General features: G+C 38.6%; 2 protein-coding genes across 2 annotated transcripts in view; both read left to right on the top strand.

Annotated features, from left to right (window-relative positions):
- Positions 1-1,018, top strand: part of LOC134197746 (complement C3-like) — a 14,896-nt gene extending 13,878 nt beyond the window's left edge. Inside the window, exons 27-30 of the mRNA XM_062667097.1 lie at positions 1-68; positions 142-207; positions 267-337; positions 400-1,018. The exon at positions 1-68 is cut by the window's left edge and continues 40 nt beyond it. Coding sequence (XP_062523081.1) covers positions 1-68; positions 142-207; positions 267-337; positions 400-804 — 610 coding nt within the window. The 3' untranslated portion in view covers positions 805-1,018. The remainder of the gene's footprint in view (positions 69-141; positions 208-266; positions 338-399) is intronic.
- A 3,521-nt stretch (positions 1,019-4,539) lies between these two features.
- Positions 4,540-18,398, top strand: LOC134197745 (CD109 antigen-like). The gene is made up of 41 exons (XM_062667096.1): positions 4,540-4,549; positions 5,453-5,659; positions 5,725-5,786; positions 5,848-5,877; positions 5,937-6,000; positions 6,062-6,141; positions 6,210-6,252; positions 6,722-6,863; positions 7,085-7,199; positions 7,266-7,481; positions 7,853-7,918; positions 8,082-8,189; positions 9,281-9,334; positions 9,403-9,621; positions 9,691-9,843; positions 9,916-9,987; positions 10,175-10,265; positions 10,310-10,393; positions 10,955-11,173; positions 11,235-11,361; positions 11,420-11,648; positions 11,713-11,925; positions 11,984-12,035; positions 12,816-12,863; positions 12,923-13,087; positions 14,018-14,212; positions 14,274-14,509; positions 14,573-14,662; positions 15,244-15,297; positions 15,346-15,448; positions 15,516-15,688; positions 15,913-16,083; positions 16,143-16,202; positions 16,258-16,379; positions 16,440-16,554; positions 16,615-16,695; positions 17,371-17,476; positions 17,542-17,682; positions 17,748-17,813; positions 17,880-17,950; positions 18,006-18,398. The coding sequence occupies exons 1-41, from the start codon at positions 4,540-4,542 to the stop codon at positions 18,396-18,398; spliced, it is 5,046 nt and encodes a 1,681-aa protein (XP_062523080.1).
- The last annotated feature ends 1,912 nt before the right edge of the window (positions 18,399-20,310 follow it).

Raw genomic sequence — 20,310 nt, 5'->3', positions numbered from 1 at the left:
TTCCAAACTGTCCTTAATTTGTGACGACCAAGGGAACAGTGATTCTCCGACCTGTGTGTGTGGAGCAGGTGTGCATCAAACTGTTCAATTGCAAAGTATTGCAAGTTACGCGACCCTTTTTATTATCTATTATTTATTTAGGGCGATGTCCTGTTCTTGAAACCATAGAAAACAGAACGTGCAGTGCATGCGTTTACCATCAATACGGTGAGAACCCCCAAGTGTTAAGGTTCCAATCACGCCCCACTAAAAATGATTTTTGTTAGTCTATAGAGTTCGTGTGCTTGCAATAGAAGAAAACAACGGATGGTCACAAATCAAAGTCCACGTAGTAGAAGTGAGCTCTCATTGCTTAACGAATGATTAAATGTCAAATAATTCTCGTCTTGTTCTACTAAGATTTTGAAGCCTGGAAGTGCTGATCTAAAAGCCGGCAAATCAAATATTACGTTGTGGCTTCCTGAAGTTTGCCAGTTGACAGTCGATTTTCAAATTGGTGACGATTATCACGTTCAAGGATTGGACGGACTTAAGTTTGTGCTCGATCACAACTCTCACATAGAACAATGGCCTGAACGGACCTTTGACGAATGCAAAGAGAAGGAAAAGAATGCTTGCTTTAGAAAAGCGTGCAAGAAATCTAAGAACTCCAAACAAAGAAAAGAATGCGAGAAGAAGAAAAGTAACAAAAACAAGTGCAAGAAGGAAGTTGACAAGAAATGCAAAGACGTTCAGAAATTTTACAAATACGTCAGTAATATGAAAGACGGCCACGTCTGTGAATTAGTCGACATATGCAAGTGAGTGCCATGAAGCACATGCTGGTGCGAACCGTGCAGATCTAGAACTGCTTTAATTGTTTGACATTTGATTTGTAATGAGTTGTCATTGCGTAAGTTGTTCGCGTGGGGATGTTGAGACTTTCTGCTTCATTTAGTGGAGACGTTTTGTCTAAATGTCCAAACATGTTCTCTGTGATTGTATGTGTGGAGCAAATAGAACAATTTGTCGCAACAAAGCAATTTTCTACCATTTAATTAAAGCAACACACGTACACACACACGCGTACACACACACGCGTACACACACACGCGTACACACACACGCACAAGCACGCACGCACGCACGCACGCACACACACACACACACACACACACCCAAACAAACAAACAAACAAACACTGTTGCCAACAAATGTACGCAAAACAAGTATTAAACTGCAAGTACAAATGTGATTTCATCACTGATATAATCATTATATAGACATTTAAATTTTGCTACTATTGGAATGGAAACATGAATTAGTGTAACCTGCGTTTGTAAAACCTACAATTACTAATGATAATGATATTATTTAGTCTGTAAATGATTATTTCAGTGGTATGTTGTACTTTAGTATTGTAGATACACAGTAAATTATGAAACTTGTCTGTCTTTCTTTCTCATGTTTCTCTAGCTTTATTCATGAGACTATGACTCGTTTCAGTTGTTGGGGAGCTTCTGTGGTCTGGCGAACAGTCCGTTGACGATGACGTTCGGCGCTTTCCTGGTGGTCATTGATATCCACTAGACGTGCTGTACCGAGTTCGCGGTCACCGTAATGCCTGCAATCTATATCGAATTGGCTAGTCATTGATCGTCGTGTGGACTACACAGAAACATGTACCCTGCTGGGCTCACCTGCCGGGTTGGTGGTCGCCCAGATGGGGGTTAAGACCCCACTTGCCCATCATGGAGGGGCATAACGACACAATAGATCGAGCAACTACGAGCGACGTTGTATTTGCTGTGCTAAAGTTTACTATTTATTAGTTAATATTAACTAAAAGATAACTGATTTAAGCAGAAGCGTCAAAAACAAGCTATCAATTGCCTCGAGGATCTGTGGCAGGTTAGATTCGGATTTCTACGTGACACGCTAGAAGACGACAGCTCACAGCATTATGCATGACAGACATGCAGACACATGTACGCAGAATTCTATTGGACTCATTTCTAAATAATGGATTTACTAATAATTAACTATGCTGTAATATAGCAAGCGTTTTAGTAGTTTGTTTAGATGACGTGACTCTACTATACGTTTCTACTTTGTGCGCATGCATGATTCATGTAATTGTTCTACTAACGAGAGCGATGCTTCTTGTTTGTTGTGCTCTTACTCTGTATGGCGTCGAGCAAGTGTCGTCATCTTTCCAACTCGTCTGAAGACAAGCGCCACTCTCATAAATTTGCTGCGTGCTCATTGGTGTAGTCTATTGGCAGATATTCGAAAGTAAACCACGCGGCAGTAGAAGGTACGGAGCCTTTTACTGTTAGAGAAAAGGCTGGTGCAAGTTTTTTTGGCATTCTTAGTGCAAACTGGTGAGAATTGCAGGTGGGTGTGTCACTGTGTAACGCGGGTCACGTGTGCGGCGTGTGTCACGTGTGTGTGGCGTGTGTCACGTGTGTGGCGCGTTTCGTGTCACGTTACGTGGGAGTGTGATATTGATATTGTTCTTGTATTAGATTTAGGAGGTACTGGTGTGGAGATGTTGAGACAGAGAAACAATAGTTCGAGAGAACAGACGACTAAAAAGAGAGAATGAGAGTTTTATAGAGAAGAAAGATCGAAATTATTTAATAGGAGAGAGGATGATGATAGATGGGCTATAGATGAGTAGGGTAATTAAAATTAATTAATGTAAACAATAAAGAAGAAAAGAGTAAGTCTTATGTGTTTGTTTTAAGCTCTGATGTCACTCAATACAAGCGAAAACCATTTGATATGACTCAAAATGACAGATGGGTTTCCATTGTTGTCTCCATAGAGTGTTTAATTTATCATAATATTATTATTTATTAATAATATAATAATATTATTAAATCATCTTGCAACTTTTCAACCAAAAGGTCACTAGTGTTGGCTTCTTTAGTAATAAGCTACAACCACTGACTTTCACTCGTATGATCAAGTAAACACTATAGACGAAATGCATGTGATGACATGCAGAGATGAGAATCTTTCTAATGCAAGAGATGGACGTTTTGGTACATTCTGCAATGACAGATATTAGCAGAGCATGGGAATGTACAAAGCAGGAAAGGAGGGATGAGAGAATGTGCTCAAAATATTCCAAATCAGCAGGATTATTACTGCTCCAGGCAGTGTATTTATACTAGGGTCAAACTGTGCTTGGAACGAATCCATCAGTGATCCAAGATTGAGATTCAACACAAACACCCGCACGCACACGCGTGCGCACACACACACACACACACACACACACACTAAACAATATCTAAATTGTAATCAAATGCTTTGCTTTTGACTTCATCAATTCCATCTACAACTGCGTGCAAGCCACATACACTCTAAGCCACAAAACAAACCACTAAATAGATATCCTGGCTCTCCATTAATTACCCACTGGACGAACAGCTAGACGTATAGAGAAGTTGACATTCAATCCTACGTCATGCAGTTTTCTTTGCAAAGATTTGCTGCATACGTGTCCACAGGAAAGCAACCAAAAAGTACACAAAATCACACCGTCAACACGTTTCACGTTTCTATATCTATAAACGCAACCAGACGTATTGGATTCACACGTGAAGGGTCTTTAGCTAACTACTAAACCATACTAAATCAACAACGTCTCGCTATTACATCCATTGTATTCCGGTCTCTCCTGAAAATAATTAATACACGACACCCTCTATCTTATACGATAACGCCCCCTTTTTTACACATAATTTGGTCAAGCCATCACCTGATAAATGCCAGCTAACCGGACGCGTCCGTACAGAGATACATGTGATCAAAATCTGCATGGAATTACCGCGACTAGAACTAAGGAAGTGGTAGCTGCAAAACTAGAGCGAAACACGACAAACGTCCAGTACTCGCACGCAACTAGAGCTGCTACTAGGTGCTTCTGCAGTCTTCTCTATACCAGGATTTTCGCTAGCTGCAATCACGATGGCGTTCAAAGAACGGTTTTTGTGCCTTCTCGCCTTTCTTTCTTGCATTTGCTCAGTTCAGAGTGGGTACGTCACAATCACGACGCATTTTCCCCACTAATTAAATGCATGCAATTACATCTCATTCTGTTTACTGTTGCAGTGACTACTTTGTTGCACTTCCGAAAGTGCTGCAATGTTGTCAAAACGAGAGAGTGGTTGTTTCAGTGTTCGACGTGGGATCGTCTGCAATCGCAACACGATTGGTAGTGGAAGACGCCAATGGAGTTGTCATTAACAGAACAGACACAGTCGATGTTAAAGCAGGTGAAACAAGCGTCGTTGTCTCTGAGTTCTTTGCTAGCCTCTAGCTCTTGTAGACCAGACCTCTTCGTTCACCCCCGCGTGCCGTACTTAACGGCGTTTCCAGTACTGTTTACGTTACGCTAGCAGACAATCGTATGTCAGCGATTAGTACCTTGACGCTTGCGGAAATGTTGGCGGCGACGGACGCGTTGCTGTCGTACTGAACAGCAGCATCAAAGTCTTTCGCTTGTCCGCTGTACACGTGATCCAAATGCAATTAATTAAGTCGAGCATGCCTAGGAGTCTGTCTTTGAACAGCTGCCAGACGATGATATCGGACAAAAAATCGCCAAAAAAAACAGATTAAGCTTCTAGGCTGGACATTTCGTCGTTAAGAACTCTTTGTCGGTGTTTGTATTGTGTGTGTGTGTGTGTGTGTGTGTGTGTGTGTGTGTGTGTGTGTGTGTGCGTGCGTGTGTGTGTGTGTGTGTGTGTGTGTGTCTCTGTCTGTCTGTCTGTCTGTCTGTCTGTCTGTCTGTCTGTCTGTCTGTCTGTCTGTCTGTCTGTCTGTGTCTGTGCGTGTTGCAACAATCCACACTAAAACGAATTTGCATCATAGTTGTTGCGTATAAGGAGCTATAGTTGCAAAAGGATTTATAGCTCTTAAAAATTGCTTGTCAAGTAAGTCTATTTTGTGAGCGTTTCGTGACCAACTTGCAGCTGAGAACGTGCTGTGTATCGTAGCATTGATCTTCTGACATATGCAGAATGATCACTGCATTGTACATAGTTAGACAAAAATTTATTTTCTTATGACAACAGCAGCATGCAGCCATTCGCATCACTTAAATTTGCATGCACAACCTTGAAATTAATTAAACAGTTTCTCTCCCCTTATCTATGTCTATAGCGCATATTGTAGCTAAGCTGGAAATTGTAGAGAGGATGGAAAGCCTGAAAAGAAAACATCCTAATCATGCAGACATCTTAATTCATCTTTCTAGTCTTCCAATGAAATGATCTATTACATCTTGACAAATAAGAAACAATTTTATTTGAAGTTTTGAGCATTACCGTAACTATTAAGGTCATATTTAGACAACAGTTTTTTTAGTGTAACAGTTGACGTGAATTGAGACAGAAGACATTGCACATTGTTCGACTGCGGATTTTGAGTTAATTAGATTTATTAATTGTTGTTTCAGGCACTCCCAAAGATTTCTTTCTTTCCATTCCATGCCACCGTCTTCCGAAACCAACACCTCCTAGTGATCAACGTTCTGTAACCGTCAGAGCAATCAGTGACGACAGCTCGTTGTCGTTCAACAACGCAGTCTCAGTGACCGTCAAATCTAGTCCTTCTCTTGTGCTCATCCAGACCGACAAACCCATTTACGTACAGAATGACGAAGGTAACTAACTATATGTTTGTTGCACTTTGTCAAAATGTCATTCAAAGTTGAGTAAACGTTTGCAGTCAACATCCGAGTGGCTGTTCTTGGCTGCAACTTTGTTCCTTGCTGTAGAATCGATAAAGAGGTAAGACAATCAGGTTCATGCGGCCATACTGTTACAGACATAAGATTAGTTCTTGTTACAGTGCATGTGCGACGTTCTTCTCGACATTAAGGCAAGCCTCTATTCCTGTACAAACAATAAGCTTCTGCTTTTTAATATAATGTCATTTAGAATCCACAAAATATTATAATTGATCGATTGACCATCAAGCCATGCGTTTCTCGATCTCAAGAAAGTAAGAGCATCCGGGACACCCTGTTGTCAATTTGATTTAAATTTTATTGTATTATTTTTAGTGATAAAGAGACGAAATTTTAGCTTGGGGTTAACTCCTATTCAAGGAGATTGGTCTATTGTTGCTAAACGAAGCTGTGATGTAAGGATAGAACACGAACTGACTCTAATGATTGATCTTGAACGGCCTAGAATTGCTTTGTGATGTAGGACACTGTGATATCCGAGACAAGCTTTGAAGTGAAGAACTACGGTTAGTGTGTACAATTTTTTGTTAGTTGGCTTGTTAGTTTGTTAGTGTGTCAGTGTTTGTATTTGTTTTATAATTAATATTGCTATCTGTGATCGATTGATTGTATGTGTGTGTGTGTGTGTGTGTGGGGGGGGGGGGGGTTGACTGTGTATTGTATGCATGCATTCTCTCATATGTGAGAGCTAGGCTTGCACCTATTGGGACGAATTAAAATATATTATTATGACATATAGTGCTGAGGAGGTGTTATATATGGTAATAGATTATTTTTAAAATAATACACCGTACAAATAATGAAAATAAAAATTGAAAAATATAAAGTATATATAGCTGACTGTGTCTGTCAATGCAATTTTACTATTGTAAATAAATATTTAAGCTAATTTCGGCCAATATGAAATTTTTAGGTTATCTTTTGTTTTATTTAAGTGGATTATATGTATTTGTTATACTTTGGCTGTATGTATAGAGTGTGACGCATACACGTATATCTGTTTGAGTTTTATCAAGTTAGTATTCATTTTAGTCCTTCCACGCTTTGATGTCGTCGTCAGATCACCAGGATTTGTGAAGACAGCTGATGAGAATATCTGGATTAATGTGGCAGCCAAGTAAGACTTAAATTGCAAACCTCGACCTCTCCTTCCCATCTGTCTCTTTCCCCAGCATCTTTCATGCACGGCTGATCCACTTGCCAATTGCTGTGTGTGTGTGTGTGTGTGTGTGTGTGTGTGTGTGTGTGTGTGTGTGTGTGTGTGTGTGTGTGTGTGTGTGTGTGTGTGTGTGTGTGTGTGTGTCATGACAAGATAAAAGTCTATTTTACTCCAAATAGGTATACTTACAACAAAGGAGTCGTTGGAAGTTTACGTGTGCAACTCGGTATTTGGAATGAAACATCTGAATCTGCCAACGTTTTCTATAGCAATAGCTTTATTCTGCGACCCAAGGTTAAAATAATTCTCAATGGTTACTACAGATTAATCTTTTGAACTAGATATATATTTTGGTTGTAGGATTTAGGAATAAAGAAGATGACATTTTCTAATATAGGATACGATGAGTTTCCAATTGGTAAACGATTGTCTGTGTTTGCTGAAGTAACTGAGAAGGCTAGTGGCATCAAAGCTAGCGCGTTTGACAACAACGCAGTGTTTACGGACAATCCTATCAAGCTCGACTGTGACCTCATGCCGCCATACTACAAACCAAACGTCACTCTACAGATGCAGGTTTGTCACTATAATTTTAATTATTTATCCTATTACCAATCATAAATTAGTAACACGGTAACAAATTTGTTGAAGTTATAAATAAATTTAACAAAATATATGTATTAATATATTATATTAACTTGGTATTTAATAATTTAGTATTGATTATAATATTATGATAAAAATTAATATATATAACGTATATACACACAATTCAATGAACAATCAAATACTTTAAAATAGAATAAAAAATATGTGTAATATCAAACTAGAAAGTTACAAACAAACTAACCGACAGTCACACAGAAAATGGCAATTTAAATAGTTACTACAATACCTTCGACACACAGCTATTTCATGTTGTCATTGTTGGAATATTTTGTGTTTAGATTCGTGCTCGTTATCCAAAAATGGCGATAGTGCAGAAGGCGTGTTGGTTACGGCCTCTTATGAGGGTAACGATAGAAGGCAAACAACTGGTCCTAGTGGTATAGCCAACTTTGCAGTGGATGTCGGCGGTGAAGATCAAGAGAGTGTTACAATTAAAGTATTCATGCTACAGACCAGCTATTGAGTCTTACCAAATCGTAATATTTTTATCTCTAACTTTTACACCAGGTGAAGGCAAGAGATCAGAAGTTAGGAGTCGATTGCAAATTTAAGAAATTTTGTTCTGCCTGCACTGGCCTCTTCTCTGTCAGACCAAAGTCGATTGGAAAGGAGAGGGTAAGTGTCTAACCTAAAAACATAACCTAAACCTAAATGTCAGGAGCTAAACACACACACACACACACACACACACACACACACACACACACACACACACGCACGCACGCATGCACGCACGCACACACACACGCACGCACGTACGCACACCTAACTCCTAAATCCTAAATGTCAGGAGCTGTCTCTCAGTGGTCAGGCCCCAGCTGTTAAGCTGGGCACTGTGCTCTACTCAGAAAACTCTGGGCCTGCACTAGAAAACTTCTGAAGCCGGCCCAGGCACTCGCAGGAGCACCGACTTGTGAAGCCAATTGTGGTGCGAGCACCCGAACTCTCACTAAAACCTCAGTTGCTGATGTCACGTCACAGCCGATGACCGCTTAGGACCACAGTCAATGACCAGGTACTCAATTATACTCCTGAGTCGAGAGAAGCAAATGAATGTTAGTTTCTTGCTTAAGGAAATTATGCCATAGCTAGCCATCACGATGACTTAAACTTGTGACCTTTCAAAGTCCCTGACTCTGTAACCAACTGAGCTATCACACCACACACACACACACACACACACACACACACACACACACACACACACACACACACACACACACACACACACACACACACACACACACACACACACACGATTAATGAATGTCTTTCAACTTGCTTTTAAGCAGTCACCATAGCTGCTTAAGCCAAAACTTTGTTTTTCTGTCTTATATGCAACAACAACATCTACAGCTACAGCAACAGCAGCAGCAGCAATAGCAACGACAACAACAACAACAACAACAACAACAACAACAACAACAGCAACAACAACAACAACGTTTTCGACAACACCAACAACATTATTAACAACGACAATAAAAAAAATTAGACAAACAACAGCAACAAATAACAAAAAGCAGTAATAAAACAACAGCCTCTAGGTCTTCTGGAAACTTATGCTTGAAAATCAGCTGTTATAGCTACAGTCGCTTCCTATTTTTCAAATTTCCTTATTTAACTAATAAAATTTTATTTTTGAAATTTAGCAATACTAGCTAGCACTTTAATTAATAAAATCATAAAGGTATCATGTTTATCAGATTGGAGGATTTGCTGACTTTGAAATAATCAAGTCAAACTCAGACAACGAGATTGTAAGCTTGATCTATCGTTTGGCATATTGATATTTCCAACCATTTCTTTCTAAATTTGTGCTGTTTAGTTGCCAATTACTGTACTTGTAGTTGCCAGAGGGAGCATTCAGTCTTCACAACACTTTTCTAGTAAGCCAGGTCAGATCACTACCTTCCAGGTGAAGGTCACTCCTCAGCTGGCTGATCGTTTCTGCGTCGTTGCTTACTATTTGAAACGTTGCAATTGGCACAAACAGGTCATTTCTGACGTTGCCTGTGTGGACACCGACAAACAGTGTGCAAACGAGGTACAGTTTTTTGAAATTTTAATTAACTAGTAAAAAGGATTCGGATTATAACAGAATTATTGTTTGTAGATATCTCTTAGGTTATCAAAACCACAAGTAGAACCTGGTTCGCTAGTCAAGCTTGACATCAATGTGGATTGTCCATTTTCGGATGTTGCTCTTCTTGCTGTGGACAAGGGATTGTATATTCTCAACAACGAAAGCAAACTGACTCGCGAAAAGGTGAGACGTATTGCTACGTTAGTCGAGTGTGGTAAAGCTTAACTAGTATTGCTCGTGCACAACTGTCGACAGATGTTTAAAAGTTTGGATAGCTGCTCGAGCTCATGTGGTCACACTTTGGCAAGCTCAGATGGTATATTTGACGTAAGAGTTTTTCTAAATTAACTTATCAATTTTTAGCATTCCAAAGTTTTATAAAAAGAATTGTCATGTACATGTAATCTAGTATTTTAATTAAAATAGTTGTTACTTTACAAATATAACTGATGTATTAATTATTTAAAAATTTGTTAAACATTTTGATTGATTAAAGTATTTCGCTATTTTGCAGGTAGCAGGACTGACTGCGATTTCACAAACTGAGCTGAATCCTCAGTGCAGCTGTTGTTCACGATCCTGCCGTTCTACTTGCCTTAGACCAGGTATCACATTGATAAGATTAAAATCGTATATTTGTGCAATCTAGTTCATATTATAATGCTATTTTCTGTCTTTTTCTTGGTAGATGATGAATGTGCAGCAAAGCGTGAAAAACGTTCTGATGCACTTGGTAAGTAATTTTTTTATCTATATAGCTTTGTAAAAGAATATTATTTGGGTACGAGAGAAAATATATTATTATTATAAAGATTTGCAGTCCAACACAGAATTTCGCAATATTTTATCTAATAGTCAATAATTAATTAAAATTAAAATTTAATTTATTTAATACAATTGCTAGCGGAAACACAAATTTGTGATTGGCCTATATTACCAATGTCACAGTGGGGTCATTGTTAAAATTTGAATACATACTCGCGACCGACCGAAAGACTAGGGAATGTACAATCCTTGCAATAGCACCACTATCAGCGACTGTTTATAATTTTGACAAAACATTGTGGTACATAAATTTAACAATATATAAATAAATTAGAAAATATATAAATTAAAAATAAAGTGTATTTTTACCGTTTGAAGACCTTACGGTGCATTGCAAGACAATACCTTAATTAAGGTCAAAACTATATGAAAATACTAAAACGCAAAAATACCAGGCACTACTGTATATCCTTCGTCGTATGTTAATGTCATAAATAGTAAATGTTTTGAAACAATGTAATAATTATAGTTTTAGAAATTGATAAATTTATCCTTCTTTGCTCGATACTAGCTGATAACCCTTGTCCCGAGCTTCATCAGCGTATTCGAGATAAGGGTATTTGGACTATGCCGAAGCAGAGATATGATTTCTGTTTGATGGAGTACAAGGAAATGCTCAAAGGATCATTGCTTTTTAATGTCACAAGTGAAAAAGAAGCTCATGAACAGTATGCTTGCTGCCTTGGAAGTAATTTACTTATTTGCCTTTCTAATTGAGTTACAACTGCGTTATTCGTAATCTTCATTAGACTTAAGGGCAAAAGCCAATATTCCATCTGAATTCAATGACATTTTTGAAAGCTCTGATGGACTATCATTTAGAAGGAGGACTTCATTTCCTCACGTCTGGTTGCAAGACAAAGTCATTACAAATGGGTTAGACAATCCATCAGTTATCAATAAATTGATTTTAATATTTGTTGTTTTCATTTAGTGATTCGAAAACAGTCAGTCATGATCTTGCAGTTCCTGATTCGATCACTACATGGTCTATCTACGGTTTGGCTCAATGTTGTAAAACTGGATTTTGTGTGTCGGAACCAGTTGAGCTGACTGTTTTCAGACCAATATTCGCGGAATGTCATTTACCATATTCGTTTAAGCGTCAAGAGCAGGTGTCTGTAACTTGTTCTGTATACAACCACAATTCAAACCCACAAAGAGTAAACGCATTTTTAGGAAAACAGTTTTGAGAGCTCTCTTTCAGTTTGTATTTGAATATTGCAGGCTTGTCTTCAAATTGTGAATCCACCCGACAATCTTTGCACATCTGCGGGTACCGGAAAGGCGACGACTCCTGTTTGCTTTTTGATCGACGCTCAGGACACACGCTCGGTATCCATCCCTTTGTTGCCTCTTGAAGTGGGCACCACAAAGTTGACTGTAAAAATGAAGTCAGCGTTCGGAAATGAAGAAGTAGAAATGAAAATCAAAGTTGAAGTAAGGATCCATTTGATTAATATTCTGTTCCATATGCTGTATAAAGTTCTTGATGCAGCCTGAAGAAGTTAGACGAGATTATGATTATCGAGCTGAGCTAGATCCACAAGGTATACTTTTGTATGTAGTTTTGTCACTCGCTAAAGTCACTATTGTTGACAGTCGCTCGATCACTGCGCCTATTACCTTTGTCTAATTTATTTTTAGCAACTCTGGTAAATATTAAGAAAATGGGACAATTAAAAGCACACAATTGCATGTCGCGGGGATAAGCAGATCTGAGACTATCCGGCATAGTGTCAGCAACACTAAACAGCCCAAAATGTTCATTTTTAAATTAAGACGTGGCAAGCACCTATGCCTTCGCCATATAAAAGGGTATAGATAGACATTGAGATACTAAAATTATAAATTAAAGTAACCAGTCGTAGAGGTGTCGCCGGAATCTTGAGTAGGTTTGCTCCTATCTCTAGATACTAGCAGTTACATCATCGTCACTGCGTGTCATCCAACCATCATTAATTAATTAATATCACATGAAATAAAGAATATCAGCGGTGAATTAATTAATAAACAAATTAACTTATTACACAATCAATTGCATGCCACCTAATTTATTACATCAGCTTGGCCGTCGTTGACAAGATTATTTGGCAAATATATAAGAAGCAAATGAGAATTAGATGGGTATTACTCTATGCATGTATTTGAGTTGAATACGGAATTGTGCACACATAACTTAACGAATAGTTTGTGCAAGTGTGACAGGTCTTATGTCTGGGTGCAAACGAATTACTTTGGCTGTAAGCTTTTCATTCTTATTAATTTTTACGAGTTTTTTTGTAACAAAACGATGGGTTATAAAGTGTTTTACTCTGTTTCTATTTTAGGTGTCAACAGGGCTGATCCTGGAGGATGCAATCTTGATCCACCCCAAGGTATTAGTTATGAGATCAGTTTGTATCAATATTCTGTAGGTAACGGCAATTGACTTTAGATGCCAGAATTGGAAAATGCTTCAAATCGTTTACTCACAATGACAAGTGCGAAAATCCTATTGATGGCAACTTTACAAAGGAGCAGTGTTGTAGTGGACAGATAAGAAAGTCCTCAGTAGCTTTCAGTGATGGGAACAAATGTGAATTGTGTCCGTCAAAAATAGGTAAATGGTCCTTTTTACGTTTTGACATCATTTTCGAATGACTGAATAGTAAATTCATGATAGAATCGCATCCTTGCAAAGAAGACTGCGATTGCGCAGAAAACGGACAAACCCGAAAACAAGTAAATTATTTCTACGTCAGAGCTCCAGAAGAATACATTGAAGGATCACAGACATCTTGGTTAGGAGTCACTGGTATGAAAGTTGTGCTTACAATAATTAGATGAATAGTTTCCTAACTAAAAATTAGCGTTATTTAAGTTTAAAATTAATTATGAATATTTTAGAAACTATAGTATTGAATATTAAATAAATTTATTGTTAGTATACAAGCAATAAAGCAATAGTTATTAAAGTAATAAATAAACTGTATATAGTAGAATGTTTCAAGCGTGAAAACCATATGTTATTATTATTTGCTGTAATCATTGGTTTCTAGAAATGAAATAGTAAACTTGTTTGTTACCAAAATTAAAAATAGAAATAAATATAGAAAAATTATTTGGTACCTTTTGTTAATTTATTATTATAGACTTTTATAACAATTATACTTATGGTTTATTCATTTTAGATGTGAAAATAATGTAACAGTTTGATTGTCAGTAAAGCAATATATACACATTACTTATTTAAATGTAGTCTTGTTAATTGTTAAAGTTAGTTAATTAATTAGAGAATTAAAAGCGTTCAAGCGTAAAAATATTATTTGATTGGCTGAATAATTATTGATTGTTTAGCGCTCACCAACCAGTAAGACAGTTAGTTATTAAGTATTTACAAATTAAGGTGATGGTTACTGTTAATTAACTAAGAATAGCTGACACTGTAATTACATAGTGCATTTCCTTAATTAGTATATATATATATATATATAAAGTAGAGCCAATCATCTAGTGGAAAACCTGCAATTGCAATAACGTCGATTTGCAGGTAAATATTTTTCCATTGATGAAGACATCGACGGTAAAGTTGACGCAAGAGAAGGAATCCAGTCTCTAGTTAGACAACCGGGAGGAAGCGGAGAACAGAATATGCTGAACTTTGCTCCAACCTGTGCAGTTGTTTCGTTCTTGCACGCCACCAATGCGACTATCAACAGCCATCATCGCGAAACTCTGAGACAAGGTACTAATAGTGTAAACACGCCGATGCATTTGTGACTCTAATGCATTCGCCTTGCTACCAGGTTACCAGTACCAGATGACGTTTCGAAAATCAGACGGAGGATTTGCAATGTATCCGCGTCCAGAGTACGTGTCGACAACTTTCTTGACCTCTTACGTACTTGCGACTGTGTGTCGTGCACGTCACTTTATTCAAGTTGATTCTCGCGTGGTTTCTGACGCGTTTTCTTTTCTTGAATCCCGTCGGATGGCTTCGGGACAGTTTGACTCCAAGAAACGTAGTTACAACACTAGACAGGTAACTGTGTGTTCGTGTTACTCGTTGCTAACATTTCTAAAAGTCAGTTCTGTTTTCGTGTAGCTTGGTAGCGACGACAACGTATACAGGACTGCTTACACGGTTATGAGCGTCTTGGAATGCTGTCTTCCCAACGAAGAAGCAAGATTGAGAGTGAGTGTCTAGCTAGCATGCATTGTTGATTAGGTTTTAGCAGGCCAACCAAGAGGGAGTCAGTTCTGGAAACCTAAATGCATGACGTAATCACTCATTTAAACAATACATCTATCTGACAGAAAGTCTAACATAATCTAAAGCGGTCACGTATCTAGAATAATTGTCTGCTTGCTCACTAATGCGTCAAGCATGAGTCGCTTGTTTTCTAGCGGCTCTTGTCTACATTACAGTATGCAGAGATACAAGATGGCCAACTGTTAAAATTGCAGTGGCCTTGAAGGTGTAGGTCACGAGGAACAAAATGTGATAATTTAGCACTCGCGCTGATAGTAAAGTAGATTTTATAGCTAAAGCTATGTCTATACTACTGATACTTGCACGCGTAAAAAGGAGTGAGTTCAAACATTTGAAGTTTTAGCAAAGGATCCTCCTAGATAGCTCTTGCATTGACATATCACTTGCTGCCGATGCTAGTTTACCAACCACGTTCTTTTGGCAATTGTATTAGAAGTGTAAAATGTTTTTCATATTTTTGTTTGGTTTGGATTTTGGATTGTGATTGAAACTGTTGATTATAGTCCAGCGTATGTCCTTCTGTCACTTACATACTAAACGAACTTCGAGCTGATCGAGTGAGGACACTCTATGCTAAATCTATCATATACTTTGCTCTGGTAAAGGCTTGCAAGAACTCGGCTTGCAGTGTCTGTAATGATGAGAACGTGTGCGATTTGAGAATTATTGACAATCTGGGACGTGATCTGTTTAGAGAAGCAATTATCAGTATGATGCGAATTTATACAATCGATACAGTAGAATTAAATTTGATGTAATTTTTTGTATGGTATAGACGAGGAAGGTTCAAGGTATTGGGATGAAAAAGACTTTGGTTACAACAGAAGTATTTCATATTACAAGCGGCCTCAATCCTACGCCGTGGAAATGACTTCTTTCATTCTTCAAGCTTGTCTCATTACCAAAGATTGCAAATGCGCAGCATCTGCTGCTAAGTGGTTAAATAGCGTGAGAAACTCAAGGGGAGGCTTTGTCTCGACTCACGTAAGTGCATACATATATATACACACACACGCACGCACGCACGCGCGCGCACACACACACACACACACACACACACACACACACACACACACACACACACACACAGCAAACAAACCAACAACAAACACACGCACACCAATAGACGGCAGAGCACAAACAACGCGTGATTGCAAATGTTATATGTGCAGGATACAGTTATAGGCTTGAACGCTTTGTCTGCATTTACTGCTGGTTGTCAAATCGCCGTCCTTCATCCTCCCAATCTTTGTGTAAGAGTAACACAACTAAATAACCCGGATGTGGAGTTTGCCAATTTCAAGATCAATCGGTCAAACGCAGCCCTTATACAACGTATTCAGGTAAAATTAAAAGCAACTAAAAATGTATATTTTCTAAAACCGTTTGTATGTACCTATAGGTACCAATCAATAACGTGTACCGAGTAGAGACATGTGGTACAGGTCTTGCACAATCAATGGTACACAATTTCTAATTAATTTTCGTCGTCTATTGCAATTATGTGTCTTTGGCAGGTTCACGTTCAATACAACGTTCCTTCGACCGGATATGAACAGTGTGCGTTCCATATAACAACATACGCGTCTTCAAACAGTGAGGACGGTAACCGCGAGGCAGAAATTGGCTTTTGCGTTCGGTATCCATTGTACTACGTGTTTCGGAAATTGTTGATTTAAACTATTGCGGTTTGGCTTAGACACTTGGGTGATGGTTGCACCGGTATGGCTAATGTTGAAGTAGAATTGCCAACTGGATATGAAGCATGCAATAGGTCGTCAACTGACGAGGCTGATCCTCTCTGTCTTAGTGATGTAAGGCATTACCAATTTTTTTTAATATTTTCGTGAGTCAAATAATATGTTTTTATTCAGATACAGTCATTAGAAGGTGCAAATATGAAGCTGGATTATTACGAAATCAACAGCAAAGCGGTTGTTTTCTACTTTGAAGAGGTGAGATAAAAGTTGGATATTACGTGATAATAGGCATTTGTGGATTACAATATGCACTCGTGGAGTGTACAAACTTCTAGTGCTTGTGAAGTAATTTCCAAAAATATAAATATTAGAACTATTGCTAAATTCTGCCATTATGTAAAATGAATGATTACTTTCAAATAGGGCAGGCTGCTTGCCTCAGAGTAATAATTAACACCCAACCATAGATCTTTGTATGACAGTGTATGATTATTAGTGTAGTGCTGTAGCTCAATTGGTTAGAGAGTCATCCTTAGCTTTAGAGTGAGTTGCAAGTGATTTGCAATTTGGGTTGCAAGTTCAAGTCACAGTGATAGCGAGCTATGGCATAATTTTCTTATTATGGAAGAAAGTTACACAAGGAGTACGTCGTCTTGGATTAGAGCCCAACAGCCATCGGCTGTGACCTGATATCAACCACATCTAAGACTTTCGGACGCACAGCACAGTTGGCACACCGGCACGGTCTCAGGGCCAGGGGTTCTTCTGAGCAGTGCATAAGAGTCCAGCTGTTACATGGGGCCTGACCAGAAATTGGCCTTCCTGATGTTTAGGGGCTTTAGGGTTTAGGACCACTAGCTACCACTCTAAGTATATAGTAAAACTCAATTATGTCGGTTGGTGTGTTAATTTTTTGCCTTGAACGTATAGCTCTGCAGCACTGAGAGTATTTGCATCAAATTCAAAGCGTACAGAAAGTTTGAAGTCATGCGTTCTCTGCCTGTCAGTATCAAAGCCTATGATTACTACCAACCAGGTATGATATTGTCTGACTTTTCACACAAGGTCGGTAACTGACGAACTAAAACATTTATATTGCAGCTATAGCATGCACCGAGTTCTACACTTTAGACGGCAACAGTTCCGAGTTCTACACTTTAGACGGCAACAGTTCCGAGCTGTCTGCAATTTGTGATGACAACCAAGAGAGTAGTAACTCACCAATCTGTGTGTGCGGAGCAGGTGTGGCATCAGCTGTTGTAATGTTATAGAGTATTGAGGAATTTATCATATATTATTTTATCTAGGACGATGCCCTGTTCTTGGAACAATAGAGAACAGAGCTTGCAATGCTTGCGCTTACCACCATTACGGTGAGAACCCACGTGTTAAGTTTCGAGCAACGTCCCACTTAACTTATTTTCACATTTTTGTGTTAGTATATAAAGTTCGTGTGCTAGCAGTACAAAAAAGCAATGGATGGTCACAGATCATAGTCACCGTCATGGATGTGAGCTCTCATTGCACGAATAAATAGCAAATAACTCTCACACTGTTTTGTTAAGATTTTGAAGCCTGGGAATGTGGATCTGAACATCTCCGAGAACATCATGCTTTGGCTTCCTGAAGTCTGCACCCTGAAAGTCGATCTTCGAGTTGGTAACGACTACCATGTTCAAGGATTGGATGGACCAAAGTTTGTGCTCGATCACAACTCTCACATCGAGCAGTGGCCTCGGACAACCTTTAGTGAATGCAGAGAAATCGAAAAAGAGGCTTGCATCAGTAACAAATGTAAGAAAATCAAGAATCCAAAGCGAAACTTGAATTGTAAGAAGAAAAAGAAGAACAAGTGCAAAGATGAAGCTGAACAAAAATGCAAAAAAATTAAAGAATTTCGTGATTACGTCAAGAGCCTCAAAGAAGGTCGTATCTGTGAAGGAAAGGACATATGCTAACAGTAACGAACCTTTAATTTTGCAACGTTGTTTAGATAAAATTGAACAATTATTGTTATAGTGATTCAAGTGATAATGTTGAGACTTTGCTAAATTAGTAAAGAAAATAATTCTAAATGCGCATAATCGTCTCTGATTACATGTATAGCAAACATATCAATTTGCCATAACAGAATAACATCCTGCATCTTTAGGGGACACGAGCAACTTCCACAGGGCAGTCCTCTGCACTTGCAATGCTCCATAAATGAAAGCAAGCGTTAGTGATAGCTGCAAGAGCTAGATGAAAAACGCCTTTATGTGGTCCCAGTAATTTTTCTGCCCTAGTGCATCTTTCGATGTCTCGACCTAGCTAGAAGGGGTTTCCTTTGGCGAGAGCTTTAACACCTTGGTGATCGTTGCCTTGTCGCAATATAAAGGCTAGTGCGGATGCTTTCATGTTGCTCGTATTGGTCTCCAAAGGAGCAACTGCGTACGCGCAGACCAGCGATGTAGCTATGAGGAGACCTGGGTCGAGAGGCACAGTCTGACACTAGAGAACTCTTGACCAATCACGGAAGTTTACCAATTACAATACAACTGATGATTGGGTACTACGAAAAACAGCTAGACGGAGTTACTAGATTTCACGTAAAAAGTTATATACAGAATGTTGATTGGTCGACACTGACAATAGGAAAGGCGGAGCAACGTGCTATGGTAAGATGTGCGCAAAGATCTACTGTGCAAGATTATGCAATATATATATATATATATATATATATAAACTAGAATTTAAAAAATATTTTTCTACTTTTTACACAATTCCTAAATCTATTTAGTTTTTAAAATTCTAGTTTGGTAAGTTTGTAGTATGAGTGCAAAAGCACAACCTTTACACTCCATTAAAGATTTACAGAAATGTTTCCGTACTAACATAAGCTCGTTCACAACTAGACACCATCCAAAAAGCCAGCTAGATTTTACTAAGAATTTCACCGAGAAATGTTGATAACAGTTAATCGTTTAACGTACACAGCAACGGATTAAATACAAAGCAACATACTAAAGTTTGCCCTGCTCTCTTCGACCAAACGTGGCAGATTGCTAGCAAACGACACTGATATCAACTAAAAAGACGTCACTGTAACTGCATCTACAATAATTCTATAAAAATTTTCAAATTTTCTAAATTTTAGTTTGTTAGCTATATTTTTAGAAGGGCTAGAGAGAGTCTATTTTGTATGGAGTAAGCAGCTACGTCGATTGTCGCCACATTTGCAATAGTTGCTAAATTGTGCATACAAGTCTTAGTGTCCAAACCTAACTGTGAATGTACAAACTTCGCGTATTACTAGCTGCCAAATGCCACTATAATTGACCTCTGTTTAGCACGACTCAGCCTCAGGGCCAGCCTCAGATGAGGATTTTGTAGCGGCCTCGACGACAGTGTGGACACCGAGGACACCTGATCCAGCTTCCGATTGTTTTGAGGGGCCACCAGCAAAATCGCGTTGCCTCTCTTCTGTCGCATCTGACTGTTCAATGTCAAATGGGACCGTTGTAACTCTCGGCTCAGTGTCAGGAGGAGATCATCGACGTCATAGAAAGCCAGGCGACTGTAGACGTCTGTGGCACTTTGAATGGGAAACAGCGTATCTTGTAAGGTATGATGACAAAAGCAATAAATGTGTCTGCTTGAAGTGTAATAAGACATTGGAGGCCGTGAAGAAATATACCCTTCAGCGGCATTACGAGAGTAACCAGTCCGATACTAAAGCATGGAGTACTAAGAAAAGGGAACTTTTTGTGAAGCAAGCAACAAAGAAGATAGAAGAAATGCAGCGGTCATTTGTGAAAACGTTCAACTCAAACAATTTACAGCAGTTGGCGGCATACAAACTTTCTCATACTCTTGTAAAACACCACAAGC

The sequence above is a fragment of the Corticium candelabrum genome, chromosome 22 (assembly GCF_963422355.1).
Source record: "Corticium candelabrum chromosome 22, ooCorCand1.1, whole genome shotgun sequence".
Lineage (NCBI taxonomy): Eukaryota > Metazoa > Porifera > Homoscleromorpha > Homosclerophorida > Plakinidae > Corticium > Corticium candelabrum.
Note: the sequence above shows the minus strand (reverse complement) of the source record. Positions and strands in the feature narration are given on the sequence as shown.